Source organism: Anas platyrhynchos, chromosome 20 (assembly GCF_047663525.1).
Source record: "Anas platyrhynchos isolate ZD024472 breed Pekin duck chromosome 20, IASCAAS_PekinDuck_T2T, whole genome shotgun sequence".
NCBI lineage: Eukaryota > Metazoa > Chordata > Aves > Anseriformes > Anatidae > Anas > Anas platyrhynchos.
The window spans coordinates 11,279,085-11,294,933 of record NC_092606.1 but is presented as its reverse complement, the minus strand read 5'-3'; the positions used below and the strand labels follow the sequence as shown (position 1 = coordinate 11,294,933).

Sequence of the window (15,849 nt, the reverse complement as noted above, 5' to 3'; positions counted from 1 at the left end):
TGTGGATGGGAAAAGAAGCAGATGAAATCAGACTCTTCTCAGTGTCTATGACAGGACAAGAAGCAATGCACACACCAAAACACAAGGAATTCTATTTAAAACTCAGGTAAAACTTTATTACTGAACACTGCAACAGGTTGTCCAGAGAGTCTGGGGTGTTCCTCTCCTTGGAGGTCTTCAAAGCCCAGCTGAACACGGACAGCCCATGCAGGGCTTCCAGCTGACCCTGCTGTGAGTAGGGGCTGGGCCAGGTGACCGCCAGGGATGCCTCCAGCCCCAGCTCCTGGCTGGTCCCTGCTAAACCCGGCATGGTGGAACTGGTAGGGGTTGAGCGATTCAGACAGCACAGAGTCTGCAGTGTAGCCACCCCTCAGCTCCTTGCACTGCAGTTTAGCAAACACCCGGCATACAAACAGCATGAGCGTGCCTTGAGCCTGCTTGTTTTTTTTTTTTTTTTTTTTTTTTTTTTCCTCCAGGCTTGCATAATCTAAAGTAAACATTTTTTTTTTTTTTTTTTTTTTTTTTTTCTGTACAGACTCACAGGGAAAATCCCTCCTGTAATTTGGATGAATAGATACCTTCTTTGTGGCCAAGCTACTTGGCATGCTTCAGTTTCCTTTTGATTTGATAAAAACGAAAATGAATGCTGAGTCAAAGCTCAACATTCTTGGCTCCAATGTGAACTATATCCCATTCCTTCTGCCTAATTATTTTTTGGCTATTTCACTTTCGTGACATCCTCTATCATAATTCTGGAATTTCCACTTGGGCTTCTCTGCTGCCTCCAGGACTCCCTATTAAAAGGGAACTGAATCCAGCTGATGCAGTCTGTGTTGCATCTGCCAGAGCTCCTGGTCCTGCTCCGACTGTCCTTGTCTGACGGGAGGATGAAGGTCTCTTCAGTTGTTCTCGCTCTTCTCCTCATTGCAGCCTCTTGCTCCCAAACGTCCTCTGCCCCAGGTGAGTCCTGCTTTCTTATTTGTGAAGGAAGAATGGAGCTGAGCCTTCGTTATTATTTCTCCACTGAGATCCCCTGGTAGATAGCTGGGAATTTTTCAGCCACTCTCCACTCTGCACTGCAATCAATTACAATTTCCCTGAAGTGGAAAATCATCCCTCCGTCCATCCATCCGTCCCTCCATCCAACTAGCCATCTGTCCAGCCATCCTGGACCTGGGATTCTTATTCCTGGTTATAGTTCAGGGTTCCCAACCACTGCCCAAAAACTGAGTGGGAATCTCTCCTATACTTGCCTTCCCTAGCAATGGTCGTTGACATTGGACCAGACAATCTCCCATGTCCCTTTCAGCCTTAATTATTCCCTGGTTCCTCACTCCCTCCTACCTGCCTAGCTTCCTGCACTTCTGGGCTGGCTGCTCCTGGTGCACAGCTCAGCACATGCTCATGCTGTCTCTCCCTGTCTCTTCCAGTTGGACCTGACCACCCAACCTGCTGCTTCTCTTACACATCCCACAAGCTCCCAAAGAAGCTCATCCTGCGTTACTACGTCACCAGCACCAGCTGCTCCCTGCCAGCCCTCGTGTAGGTATCAAGGCTGACGCCTGGGTGCAGCGCAGGCACAGCCATTTTGGCACGTGCGTGCTCATGTGCAGGGACCTGCTGGGGATGCTCCTGCAGGGACTGCCAACAAATCTTTTGTGGGGACTCCCAGGGATATTCATGTAGTGTGAAAAAGCAGATGGGAATGGGGGAAAATCACTGTCAGCCATGGCACAAGCTTGGGACACAAGGGAGAACCTCCTGCAATACCCCAAACCTGGGAGCTTGGTCTGAGCAGAGACCTCACGTGTCTCATCCCTGTTCCACAGGTTCATCACAAAGAAAGGGCGCGAAGTCTGTGCCAATCCAAGTGACACCTGGGTGCAAAGATACCTGCAGAACATGAAGCAGAACTGAGCAAAGCCAGACAGGAAGCACAGCTGCTGTCATGAGTCTTGTCATCCTGAGCCCCTGCGACAGAGCAGGGCTTTGGGATGGCAGGAGCTGCACGATACCACACCATCTGCATGCAGCTCCCAGGGACTGTGGGAAGGGCACCATGAGACACCCCATGTTGGGGTGTTGCTGCTTGCACTCAGCTTGCACTTCAGACCAGTCTGAAACGTCATCAGTCAGCCTTACACCTCTGCCTGTGGCCCAGAAAGGCCCATGGGACTGCGCCTCTATTGTTCTTTTATTATTTTAATTTATTTAAGAAATGATCATATGAGATAGATGGTATTTTCATCGGTGGATCATAATGCTATTTATAGGAGGGTGGCAGGGAGGGTATTTACAGGAGGGCAGCTCAGAGTCTCCGAACAGGACAACGAGTGGCCCTGGCTTACTTGTGTGAAATTATGATTCTGGAGAATAAAGAATTTGGATAAAACATGGATTTGGATAAAGCGTTTTTATTTTTCCCCCCTTTATTTCCCTTTCACCAGCACAGAGACAAGACCTCACCACTGAGCCCATCGACACACTCTAGATGACATGTGATAATGGGAAATGGTTTGAGGTAAAACCATGCTGTTTCCATACGACAGACATATAAATATCCTCTGACTCTGTTCCCCCACCACATATACCTCTGCCTCCCACATCCTCTACAAAATCAGACACGCCAGTGCACACACATAGCCTCGCACACACAAGAAGGTGCCCCACACACACCCCAGGTGCCTTGGTCCCCAGATGGGCACTGTCTGTGTGACAAGGCAGTGGCTGGGCACACTTCAGAGGGCACGACTGGGGAAGGCTGTCATGGCTTTGGGGTTGTGTGCGAAGCTGACAGACACAGAGGACACATGAGCCACCCATGTGCCCTCGTGCCCAGGTGCTAGGGCATGGATCAGGGCCAGCTCCCTGCCCACAAGCGTGCTCTTCTGCAGCTTTGTGCCAGTGAAGGTGACGCAGTTCCCATAATGGAGCCTGCAGGCACCACACCCATATTGTTAGCAGCCCTGCAACATCACTTGTCCCATCTTCCTGCTCCTCCAGGACACCACTGCAGCTCTGCCACCAGCCCCAGCATATATATGGGTCCTTCTGGCTGGCAGTAGAAGACAGCAGGCACCCTGGCTCTCTGAGCATCCCAATGGAGTTGCTCCTCACATTCCCACCAGTAAACCAAAACACAGTTCTTTTGTGCTGCTGGGGTGAAAAAAACACCAGAAAATCTGCTTTATCCCAGCTGTTGTTCCCAGGACAAGGCTTTGCAATAGTGCAGAGCAGGTCCCAATGGAGAAAGTGTAGTGCTGGGCACAGTTTGCCTGTGTCATGCTCAGCACATCGTCTGCTCTGTTCAGTCAGTATTTCTTCTTCCTAACGCAAAAAGTCTCTTACTGTTTCATTTTTTTCCCTGCTGCTTATAGGTCAGACTTGGCTGCCCTGAGACTGGGAAAGCACCTCTCAGCTGTCTTGTGATTTCCCTCTAGTGTTGTGTTTTCCCTGCTGCACCTCAGGCAGGAAGGCTCATGGGGGACCCAAAGGGCAGCATGGGCAGACCCAGCCCTGTCCCTGGCCATGAGCGTTTTTCTGTGTCCCAGGAGATGGTGCTGGTGATGGGGACCATGTGGAGGGGTCTTCTGCAATCCTGTTTCTGCCTGCTGAGCTGCGAGGATGAGCAGCTTCCCCCTCCTTTCTCTCTCTCTCCTCAGCAGGGTTCTAGCAGACAGGAGCAGCTTAAAGTAGGGACCAGGGGGGTCAGCATGACTGCAAAAATCTTACCCCACCCTACGGCCAGCATGCCTTTAGCTTTGTTCCCCAAATCCTCCCTGATCCTCTTTTCTGTGAGGGGACAGAGCACGGATGCAGGGAGCCTGGGGGGGTGGGAGGTTATGCTCCAGACCTGACACTCGGGAGAGGCAGGAGGAGCTTGGCTCTGCAGCTGGATCTTTTTCGGACAGTCCCTGGCTGGAAGCCCAGGCTTCTGTGGGAATTTCCCTCAGTCTCTCTGCTTTCGGTTTCCTTGCTGGAGCTCCCGGAGCAGCAGTCATGCCAGCTCTGCTCACTGACACGCCAGCCCTGGCTTCCAGTGAGCCAGGATGAGTGTGAGATATGGGGGGGGGGGGGGGAGGGGAGGCTCAGAACAATGGGGTGCACCTGGGTGCAGGGGAGCAGCCTGCCCCCAGCCTCTTGTCTGCCGCTAGCTCTGGGCAGGGCAGGGCAGGGCAGGGCTGCTGGGCGATGCATCAGCTGCCTGCAATGGTCCTCTCCTGAGGCTTGGGACAACACCAGACTTTCCCCAGCTCTTTCTTGCTTGCTACAAGGCTTCTTGTGTCTTTAGTGAGGTGGACAGAAACCAAGGAGACTGGCATATTGAGGCTGCTGAATGTGCACAGGCTTCTCTTTCCCTGCCTGTGCTCAGTAATGCCCAGAAGGCACCCAGACCTTTGTAGTCCCATGGGCAAAGCATCAAGCCTTGGGCACTACTGGAAGCTAAACCTGGTATCTTGGTCCTCTCTGGTCATTTGGGGAGCTTGAACCCTATTTAGCTCTCCCATTACTGCCTGTGAATCTGGGAAAAGCCCTGGGATAGGTGGTGAGCAACCCCACAGGCAGCATTCTCTCCCTATGGCCATTCTTCCTAACCTGATTCTGCAGCTATCCCCTTCATCAGCCCTCAGGGGGTAAAGAGTGTAAGGAAGCACTTCTTGCCTCCTCCCTCTCTTAGCTGTCCTCACCATGAGGAGTGGAGTTGTGGTTACTTCTGGACAACTTTGCTGAAGTATTAAGGGAGGCATATCCTGTCACAGCCTCCCCCTGCAGCTCTTCTGTGTTAGCTGTTGTTTTGGATCTGACCTCACAACTCAGTGTCTTTGAATTTTGTCTTTCTAAGCTATGTGATGCTGTCTGTGTGGCAGATCCTGAGTGGCAGCTCCACATCACTCAGGAAACCTTTCTCCTAAATCCATTTTTATAGCACCCATCACTGGTGCTTCTCTATGGAAAGCAAGGACTGCTTGGATCAGTGATGAGCACAGAAATGATCTGTATGTCTGCTTAGCTCTGGTTGGGAAAGTGATGGTCTCTCTGGTTGCTCTCCTTATTGCTGCCCTCTACTCCCAAGGTGAACCCACTTCTGTCTTTGGGTTGTTTTTGTTCTCCTGGAGGAAGAAGGTCTCATCATTGTGACCTGTAAGGCCTGACAAACAGGCATGGGATGCTCTGACTCTTTGGCCTGGAACATGGCCCAGCAGGAGCGCTTGTTCTCTGCTGGTAGTACACGGTTGATTTTCCTTATTATGCCTGAGGACTCTGGGAGAACACAAGAAGTTCCTGAGGAGTCCAGTCACAGGCAAGCAATGGCAAGGCCTTTCAGGAAGTCCAGCTGGAGCTTTGCTTGACTGGGGACTGCCCACAGAGCCAGATAGGGCAAGGGGGGCTGAAGCTGGTGGAACTACTGCCCCTTCCCACTACAGACTTCAGCATATCTTCACTGGTGGTGCAGGAAGCCTGTGTCCTGTTTGCCCATCCTTGCCCAGTGGGGAGAAAGTCCCAAGGTCTCTGGGGTGGGAATGGTTAGGGTTAGGTGCTCTCACTCTCCATGTGTGTGGGATGGCAGGGTCAGCATCCCTGATGTGTCTCCTTCTGGTTGTAGGGATTCAGTCCTACACTCCAAATCTCTTTCAGCCAGCCCTGTCACAGCTGTGCACTGCTTCATGCTTGCTTGGCAGAAGCTTTCCAGGAAATGTGAGAAGGAGCCTTCCTACACTGCCAGCTGGTGCCAGCAGCCAGCTCTTGTGTGGGTAACACACCAGCCCTGGGCCCATTCAGGAAGCTTTTGACTTGACCCCACAAGTCTTTCTCTATCTTGGGACCAAGAGTTGGGTTTGTTGGGTGTTATCTGGGACTGGCCATCACTCTGTACTGGCAAGGAGAGAGATTTTCCAGCTGCAGGGAGGTGGCTGAGAAAGACCTGCCTGTACTGGTGAAGGGACAAGCCCTGCAGAAGGATGGGATGTTATTCTGGGAAATCTGTCTTGGTTTTATGTGGCAAGGTTTTGGTAGCAGGGGTCTGCAGGGTTGGCCTCTGTGAGAAGAGTCCAGAAGCTACCTCATGTCAGAACAGAGCCAGCTCCTGCTGGCTCCAAAAAGGACCCACTGATAGCCAGAGTTGAGCCAATAAGTGATGTTTGCACCTCTGTGAGAGCAGATTTAAGAAAGGGGGGAAAACAAAACAAAACAGAAAATTGCTGTGCAACAACAACTGGGAGAGAGATGAGTGAGAACCAGCCCTGCAACCCCCAAGGTAAGTGCAGCAGGAGGCAGGAGGTGCTCCAGGCACGCAGCACAAGTTCCCCTGTGGCTTGTGGAGAGGCCCCTGGTGGAACAGGCTGTCCCCCTGCAGCCCATGGTCCCACATGGAGCAGATCTCCACGCTGCAGCCTGTGGAGGAGCTCCGGTGGAGCAGATGGATGTGGCCTAGAGGAGGCTGCGACCTGTGGAGAGCCCCTGCAGGAGGAAGCCCCGGGCTGGAGCTGAAGCCCGTGGAGAGGGGCCCACGCATGAGCAGGGGCCTGGGGGGAGCTGCTGCCCGTGGGAGACCCGTGAGAGCAGTTTGCTCCTGGGGGATGGACCCCGTGGTACAGAGCCGTGTGGGAGCAGTTACTGAGGAACTGCTGCCTGTGGGCAGCCCCCACAGGCTTAGTTCAGGAAGGATGGCGTCCTGTGGGAGGGACCCTGCATGTAGCAGGGGTAGAGAGTGACCATGAAGGAGTGGCAGAGATGAAGCGTCAGGGACTGACTGCAGATCCCATTCGCCATTTCCCTGTGCCACTCAGGAGAGGTCAGAGAAGAGGGTGGGTGGGGAGGAAGTTTTTTTTTAATTTGTTTTTAGTTTCTCACTGTTGTAATCCAGTAGTGATAGGCCATAAATTACATAAATCTTCCTATGCTGAGTTTGTTTTGCCCATGACAATAACTGTTTGTCAATAAATCTCCATGTCCTTATCTCAACCGTGGCACCCTTTCAATCATATTTTCTCCCCTTTTTCTTTTAAGGAGGGGAAGAGAAATAGAGAGGTTGTGGTGGAATTCAGCTATGTAAACCACCACAAAACCATCCCAGCCTGACTGAGGAGGAGCCCCCGGGTGACACGTGTGGTGTGCAGAGATCTATGCCCACATGATGCCTGCCCCAGCAGATACCAACTACTCTGTCTGCAGCAGCCACTCAGGCCTGCAGTCTGTGGTCCTCCTCCCTGCCTTCCAAAGCCTGCGGCAAGAGGAGGCAGAGCCAGGAGTCTTTCATGGGACCTTCTCTGTTTTCTCAGCACCTCCCCTTGGCTGGCTGCCTGCACAGTGGTCACACAAAAGACAGTTCCCAGACTTGATGTGGCACCACAGTGCAGCTCTGCAGTGGTGCATCCCTTCCTCACCACAAAGGCTTCCCAGTCCTCTCCACATCTTCACCACCAGGAAAAAAATGGTCTGAGCTGCCCCACCACTGCTGGGTGAGGGCATTTGTGAAGTTTTTGGGGACACATGAGTCAGCATGGCATCTCAGCCCCAGCTTCTTTTCCTCCTCTTGCAAAGTAGTTTCAGTGTCATGAACACCATGGCCCCCTCTTCTCACTCATGGTGTTTGCCAGACAGGGCAAAGGGAGCACAACCTCACATCCTTTAGGACCCCGAAGCCCTGCAGAACCAAGGCTGCTGTGAGCACCAGACCTGACACCCATGTGGATTTCATTGTCCCCCATCTCCTGCTGACAGGTCTCTGTACATTCCACAGGCTTCTGACAAGGTGGGTTGGAGGCACCACCCCTGGGGACCCTGCCCCTATGCCTGGGAACCCGACTGACCAGACAGGGCTCTTCCCATCCCAGACCTGGGCGCTCACATCCCTTCCTCTACTGCAACCTCTCTCTCCCTCCTCTGCTTCTGTCCTCAACCTCCCAGCTCTCTGCCTCTTTCATCTGTGCCTCCTTGATGGTTCCTGTCCCACGGGGTGCCCTGCACCCAACTCCACCCCCTACACTTTTCTTCCCCATCCCTAGGGAGAGCCACTCTGTTCTGCCTGAAGCTGTTTCCTTGTATCCCATCACCAAGGATCTGGAATCCCTCCACAGCTGGGTCCCCCGGGGACAGGACCCTCTCAGCATGCGGACACTACACAGGCAGGAAACCTGCCAGGATTCAAGGATGGGATCATTTTGGGTTGTGATATTTTGACATGGACACATACACAGATGTCTCCGGGCTCCCTGTTGCCTGCTCTCACTGTAAGAACATGCTGCCAGCTCAGCCAGTCAGATGAAAGCACAGCAGGGCTGCAAGGCCACAATGACAGCGTCCACTGTGCACTTTAGCTTGGCGAAGCTTCTGCATCTGTTTCCTGCCCCAGGCTGCAGGGAACACAGCTTCAGTCTGTAGAGAGCCCTGGGAGCAGTGGGTTAGAGCTCTGTGCTCAGATTCTGCCAGAAATTGAGACTTTGAGGCAGCTAATAAAGAACTTCATAGGAAAGGGTGGTCATTAATCAGGGAGACCTGTGGAAAGGTGGTGATGAGCAAGGGGAGGACAGGAGACAACACAAACACCTGCAGACCACTGTAGCACCAGTGGGCTTGGGGTATTTAACAGAAACTGTGTCATCTCACACTGGTTTGCTTGCTCCAAACTATGGAGGAAAATTATGGCAATGAGGGGAGGGCTGAGAAATAAGTCCCAGTGAGTGAAGAAGAGCTCATTTCCTTGTAAACAGTGGCCTGGGAGGTGAACATGGACATGCACAAACTGCCTGCACAAGGTCAGGTCAGCTTACAAAAGCTTTTTTTTTTTGCTTCGGGCAGCTTTGATGGAAGCAGCCCAGGGCACATAGCGAAGGTCCTCTCCCCCCTGCACAGAGCTTCAGTGGCAGGAGGTCAGACCCAGCAGTTTCGTTTTCCACCCACAAAGACATCAGCGAGCTTTAAATGCAAACCATAGCTTGACAAAGTGTTTTTCTTGTTTTTACTCAGTGTGCTTTTTAAAACCAAATTCAGGTTTTCTTTGCAAACCAGCTGCAGACAGATCTGCAGCAGATAATGGGTGCCTGTGGTAAAACACTAAGAAGATAGGGCCAGAGCAGAGCATCAGATCCTGCAGGACCAGCTCCACCAGCTCCTGGCCTTGGTCACTCGTGATGGGGGCAAGGGCTGGCTCACAGCAGAGCAGGGGCTGGGAGGATGCAGCCCTGGGCAATGCTGGGTGCTGGAGACTAGGGAGGCAATGCAGGAGGGAAGATTTAGGAAAAAGAAGGATGAGGCATTTCCAGGTGGGAAGTCATGGCCTGTCTCCTGCCTCTCCCAAGGTGGTTGTGGTGGAGTCCTTCTAGACAAGTACCTTCCAAGCACCAGCTCTGGGGTAGGCAGGTGCTGGGATGTGTAGCAGAAAGGTCCCTCCACACTCCAGCACTCCCAGGACCAAGTGCTTTCTGCCTTCCTCTGGGGCTGGGCAAGAGATGACACAGAGTGAAGAGAGCAAGAGAAAAATCTTTATTCTTTAGTACCAGCAAGACACAGCATTTTGAGAATAAGGCTGAACAACATGATTCCACAACCAGCATCCCATAAATATCCAGTGTACCATTTCTTCCATTAAGGAAGGATTTCATTCATTGAATCTCATTCACAGCATCTGCTGTACTGCAGGGTTCAGCCAGCTGGCTTAGTAGTCAGACTGCATTTACATGACAGCACTCATACCTAGTTTTGACAGACCACTTCCCACAAATAGCTCCTAAGATAAGATTCCCCTCCCATTCTAGCAGCAGAGGCGCAAGGAGTGGATGGAGTTTAGTCACAGCTCACACAGCAGGCTATGCCAGGCCATGTCTGCAAGGCCAGGAGGTAGGTCCCCAGCATCATAGCTGCCCAGTAGGGGTGGCTAAATTGTAAAAGATAAACAACGCCCTTGCAAGACGAAAGGAAATTCAGGGCCCCTGAGGCGTCTGTTGGCCTCGGTGCTCAGAACAAGCAGGATTTCTGGTCCATGCCATGACTTTGCTGGATGGTCTTGCAGGACTCTCCTGGCAGGTTCCTCTCAGCTCCCAGTGCTCAGTGCATCTCCAGGAAGTTCACATATTCCTTCACCCACCTGGCATCAGGTTTAGCACAGACCTGCCGAGTCCTCCTGGTGATGAACCTGTCAAGCCAGGCAGAGAGGTGTTATAGTCCTGGAGGTAGAAGGGACATGCCAAAGTGGCAGCCAGGGCCTTGGGTTGCTTTCTGGACACCTGCTGACCTGTCCTGTGATCAGTGCTGGCTCCCAAGGGGATCATTTACCCTCCCATAAACCACAAGCTCCAGGGGAGCCTGCTAAACGCAGGCATCAAGGAGAGCTCTAGGTGCCCTGGGAGAAGCCCCCATGCTCAGACATTCCTGTCCCTGTCCAGTCTGGAGGTGAGCCTGGATGCAGTGTATGGGCATCTGGCATTTCTGGGGCAAGCATCTGCTGGCCTCAGACCCCTAGTCTACATCAGGTACAAGTCTCACGAGTGGCACGTTATGTGCCTTGGGCTCATGGCCACAGGGAGGCTACGCAGGAATATCCTTCCCACACCTTGTTCCCAGCACCAGGATGGCCCTATTTGTCATCTGAGGAGGATGAGTGCTCACATACAGCATGTGGGGCCTGTGGTGGCTGCCCCCTGACTCCATGCATGATTCCTAACACCACCATGCTCTTAGTCCCAGTGGATGGCAGGAAATTTTGGAGCAGAGCCCAAAGGCTGGTGGAGCCTTTCCCAAAGAGCTCAGAGCAGGAGCCAGTACTTACACAACTGCTGGCTGTGGGCATTTGCTGCTGGTGTAGAAATAATCCTTCACATGACTCTGGGGCAGCTTCTGTGAGGTATAGCTGAAGCAGCAGATGGTTGTGTCAGCTCCAACTGGAAGAGATCAGGAAGGACAGCATGAGTCTACCATGAGTAACCATTCCCTTACTCAGCTGTGGAGCCCTCTTCTTATCCAAATTAACCATAAAGTGAGCAAAAAATGACAGTGCTTAATGAAAGTCACTGCTAGAGTGTCTTGCTAAAGGCTTTCTCCCTCACTACCAATGATAAACATCCCCTTGGTCACTCTAGTATCACTCCTAAAGCCTGGTAACAGAAGCAGAGTTGTGAAACCTGAAACCTTTAATACTTGTGAAGTAAAATTCATAATTACCTCCCTAAGTTAAAAGGATGCTGGAAAGGAGAACCAATTCAAAGAAAGCATGAAAAGCTATTCACACAGGTTTTTAATCTTTGAAACTTTTTCCATCTCTTCTTCAAAATTATTGCCTTCAGAGCAAAAATCCTGAATGCCAACATCCCACCCCAGGAGAGCAAAGAGTTGTACTCACTTGGACCAGAAAAGGCCTGAGAAAAGAGGCCAGCAAGCAGGAGGATGGAGAGGGCTGCACTAAAGATGTTCATTATAGACGGAGGCAAGCTGCAAGGCAGAAGCAGGATCAGATCAGGTTTCTCCTTCGTCTGGTGCAAGATGGTTTGGATGCTCCTTGCTTTTTATAGGGGTAGCAGCAGATTTCAAGGCAAGTATTCGGAATTTCCAAAGCGTAACAGAGCTGATGTCATGGCACCTTTGCCTCAGAAATACTGAAATAAAGAGGAAGCAGCAGGTTTAGGAAATACTAAAATAGCCTTTGTGTAAGGTGGGGTAAGTCTGAACAAACCAGCACCCTCACGAGGGCTATACTGACCAAGACAGGATATGAAATAGCTCTTGAGAAGCAGGTTTGCACTTAGGTTCACCAAGATGACAGCAAACCCCAACAAGCTCATCTCAACAGCCTCCCACAGGGCCAGGAAGATGTCAGCCCAATGTCCTTTTCAAGAACCCAAGTCCTGAGCACAAAGGTGCTCAGCCCCTTGAATGGCTTGGGACCAGGTCCAGTTGGGGGTCCTGTGGTGGGCTGGGACACATGTGAGGGGCAGCGTGGGCAGTGTGCATGCTCCGAGCACCACTGCCTGTGCAGGTAGCAAGGATAGCTGGCACCCTGGGGAGGCTGTAGCCCTGGGAAATCTTTGAGAGACACAAAACCCTCAAAGCTGTGCTCCCAGAATGGAGCTCAGGACCTCCCAGTACACACCAGCACCAGCCAAGAAAGGGGATGCTTGCCTGGTAAGTCCACCTTGAAGGTTTCCTCTACAAACACTGACTTCTCCCAGACATGTGGGGCAAACACAAGCACCAACCTGGGCTTGGGGAAAGGTGGGATGAAGAAGGCAGAGCAGGAGGCTCCCCTGCTTGGGACCTGATCTCATGCCAAGGCAGAGCCCCATCACCATGTGCACACTCACAGTCATGGGCCTCGTGATGGGCTCCCCAGGTTGCCGCAGGGAGCATTTCCCCTTTCTCCACCTCCCTCTTCTCTTCAGCTGGCACCACATTTGCCAGCTCACAGCCTGTGGTTTCTCCGTGAATTTCATGCCTGGCTCCCAGAGACAAGTGCTGCTCACGAGGCACCACGAGCCCCTCTCCCTGGGGTTTCCTTGCTGTCCTGTGGCTCCTGCAGTGCAGTGGACTGCCATAGGAGCTGTGTTCTGTTCCCATGGCATGGTGTCCCCTTCACCACTATGTCCCCAAAACTGGGAGAATGAGAGGTGCTGCAGGAGGGCTCTGTGCTACAGGACAGCAAGAACTTAAGGCTTCCCCAAACCTCCCTCCCAGATGAGCAGGCAGGAGCTCTCCCGGTGGGCTAGAGGGGGGATGCCAGGCAGGTGAAGTGCCCTGGAGACCCCAAGAACTCCTGCCCTCAAATTAATGTGAAGGGTCTGGAGCTGAACCCAGTGATAGAGATAGTGGAACTGCTGTGACTGGCACCATGGGGTTGTCATAAATGCCTGGTGGCAGCAATTTGGGGCAGAACAGCAATATGCTAACAGGCACTTGGGTTTTGTCAGAGACAAAACCTCAAATGGGATTTTCCAAGGGATGTCCTACTCTTTGAGTTGGAAAGAGGCATTATTTATTGCTAATCCTCTGCTGAATGTATTTTAGTATTGCACTTAGCCAAATATTCTGGCTAATTTATGCACTTATTGCATTATATACCCTAGATCCACAATGGGGTACAAAGCAAGGCCATGCATCTCAGCCCCATCTCCTTGCTGCAATGGTGGCTGCATTTTGTACTGGGTCCTGACCTATGCCTGTTGCTCCAAGGCTGCCTCTGGGGCTGGGACTTGTCCTTCAAAGGAGTAGTGCTTTTAGAGAATATTTTCATCCCCCACAGCTGCACATCACACACAGCCCTGCACACTGCTGACAAGGTGCAGCTTCTGGACTGCATTGCTTCCTTGTTGCATTCAGGGGGTGGCAATCACCCACCTCTCAGTCCTCTGCCATCACAGCCAGAGACTGTGCCCAGTATGTGTCATGCAAGTGAGGCTGCTGCTGCCAGCAGAGTGGTTACTGCCTATGACAAAACATCTGAAAGTCCCAGATAGAGATCTAAGAAACCGCAGAGAGATACTGACGCTGCCCCAACCACAAGACTGCCAGAGCCCATGCTCTGTTGGAGCTTGTAGAGGCAACCAAAACCATGAAATCTGCATATCTTTCTGATGATGCAGGGTATCTGCACCTCAGCCCAGCACGACTCCCCTCTCCCCTCTGCCCTAACGAGCACAAGGGGTGCAATAATGTTAGGTGTCTCTGGAGTCCACTGCACAGCCCAGCCTCATCCCTCACACTGGGGCTTTGGCCCTATGCAGGTCTTTGTGGTGGGGACATGGCTGAGATGCTGCAGAATTGCAAAGATGCGAGCGAGCCCCTGTTCTTTTGTCTTGGCTCCATCCTTGCTCTTGAGGGAAGGTGACACTCTTCTCTGCTCTCTTCATCCTACTCTGCAATTCACTAGTCAGTCCTCCAGTGTTATCCACTGCCTCCCTTTGTCCTTTCCTGCTTCCTGCAGCACAGCTCCTCAGGCAAAGGCAGCAAGCAGCAGCCATCATCCAGTGGACACAGCATGACTGGGGAGAGGCCAGGGCACCATAGGGACAGGGGAGCTGTCCCTGGATGTCCCTCTGTGACCCCAGACCATGTCAAGGAAGGACTGCAGGGGGTCCATGCGGACCGTGCCAGAGTTTGGATGGAGAGGGGAGCTGTGTGGCCATTTTAGGGAGCTGCATGGGGCAGGGAGAGCCCTGAAGGAGCCTCCCCAGGGCATTCTGTGTGAGCAAGTCCCCATCAAGGGACCCTGGCCAACACTGCCAGGAATGGGAACTGTGCTGGGGGATGTGAGAGAGAAGGAAGGAAGGAAGGAAGGAAGGAAGGAAGGAAGGAAGGAAGGAAGGAAGGAAGGAAGGAAGGAAGGAAGGAAGGAAGGAAGGAAGGAAGGAAGGAAGGAAGGAAGGAAGGAAGGAAGGAAGGAAGGAAGGAAGGAAGGAAGGAAGGAAGGAAGGAAGAGGCTGTGATGGCACATTCCTTTGTGTATTCAGCTAAAGACACGGGTGTAGCATAGGCTGGTGAAGGAGCAGAAGGAGCAGAGAGAGCTCCCTTGTCCTGCACATCATTTACTTTTCTGAACCATGCATGAGTGCGCAAGGTGCATGAGCCCTCTGCTGTCTTTTGTGGGAAATGCTCCTGGAGCCTTTTCATTCCTCTGCATCGTAGTCACCATTCGCCCGTCTGCTGGGAAGCCCTGCAGTGCCCCAGGTGCAAGCGTGGGGCTTGTCTCCCTGCAGCCTGACGCGGTGCTGCCCACTCTGGCAGCAACCACCTGAGGAATGGGGGCCCACTCCGAACCCCTCTGCTCTTCTCTGTTCTGTTCATTCTCTGTTCTGTTCAGCAGAAAGTCTATTTTTTTTTTTTTTTTTTTTTTTAGGGGATGTGCACAGGCACTGGGGGAGAAGGTTTTGTTTTTGTCCCAGCCTAACCTCACTTAAGCTCCAGGGATTTTGTCCAATAAATTTCACTTAACAAAATAAGACTGAAAAAGACATTTCACTTAAGAAAAAATACTGTTCTGAAATAAAAAATGCTAAGTGAGGTGCTTGGGGCAAGGGTTGGTGGATGACAAGTGCCACTGCTGCATGATACCCATGTAGTGCTGCCTGTGTCCCTCACCTGTCCCCTCCTGCAGCACAGTTCCCAGAGCAAGTGGGCAAGTGTTTACTCATCTTCCTTCTGTGGGGTAAATGAAGGCAAAAGGCTCTGCTCCTTTAGAAGGACTCTCTCTGTAAACTAGGGTCACCTTCTCTTTGCAGCTCCAGCCAAACTCTCAAAAGATGGCACCAGGGAAAACAAGATACAGATTTTACTGTGCACCAAGTAGGAATGAGGACCCCAGACACAGCCCCTCTACCAGCACAAGGACTCAGAACCCTGTTTCCCTTGAGCAGGGGAAAGCTCTGCTAGTAATCATCAGCCTGTGCCTATGCTGTTCTGGTTCACCCAATTTCAGGGGCACCCTGGCTGAGTTCCATGAACTGGGTTTGCTGTGTCCATGATCACCTGTGATTTATGTCACCTTAGCCTGGCTATGCACAGCAGCACAAATGGGGTGCCTGCTCCATCAGCAGCAGGGCTGAACCTCCTTGGGTACTGCTGATTGTTTTCTTGAGCAATTGGACATCATTGTCTTTCCCAAACCTGCCTTAATTGGTGATCATAGCCTCAGCATAGCTAAGTTCTGCTTCCCATACCTGGCAGAGATGGCGTCCTCTTGCACAGAGGGTCTGCCCAATACCACAGCTCTCAGAAAGCAGCAGATGTCCCTGCAAAGTCCCACAGAAAGGCTGTGGCATCCATACCAACCAGTCTTCCCCTCTGGCTGTGGGGTCCATGTATCCATATCCCTTCAGAGCTTAGTTGGTCACCATCACGGAATCTGTCACCATTACCCTCATCTTA

At 52.1% G+C, this 15,849-nt stretch overlaps 2 protein-coding genes across 2 annotated transcripts; one reads left to right on the top strand and one right to left on the bottom strand.

Annotated features, from left to right (window-relative positions):
* Window positions 1-657: 657 nt before the first annotated feature.
* On the top strand, window positions 658-2,396 carry LOC101800921 (C-C motif chemokine 4-like). Its single transcript, XM_027445998.3, has 3 exons — window positions 658-960; window positions 1,431-1,542; window positions 1,830-2,396. The coding sequence occupies exons 1-3, from the start codon at window positions 822-824 to the stop codon at window positions 1,915-1,917; spliced, it is 339 nt and encodes a 112-aa protein (XP_027301799.1). The 5' UTR covers window positions 658-821; the 3' UTR covers window positions 1,918-2,396.
* A 7,071-nt stretch (window positions 2,397-9,467) lies between these two features.
* On the bottom strand, window positions 9,468-11,469 carry CCL26 (C-C motif chemokine ligand 26). Its single transcript, NM_001310397.1, is given in 3 exon segments — window positions 9,468-10,132; window positions 10,766-10,877; window positions 11,336-11,469. Coding segments are annotated over 3 exon segments (273 nt in total). The 5' UTR covers window positions 11,409-11,469; the 3' UTR covers window positions 9,468-10,044.
* Between the last annotated feature and the right edge of the window lie 4,380 nt (window positions 11,470-15,849).

Excerpts from the sequence above, each read along its gene's own strand:
- LOC101800921 (XM_027445998.3), top strand. The coding sequence starts at position 822 with ATGCAGTCTGTGTTGCATCTGCCAGAGCTCCTGGTCCTGCTCCGACTG. Across the intron at positions 961-1,430 it reads CCAAACGTCCTCTGCCCCAG|TTGGACCTGACCACCCAACC; the intron begins GTGAGTCCTGCT and ends TGTCTCTTCCAG. Across the intron at positions 1,543-1,829 it reads TGCTCCCTGCCAGCCCTCGT|GTTCATCACAAAGAAAGGGC; the intron begins GTAGGTATCAAG and ends CCTGTTCCACAG.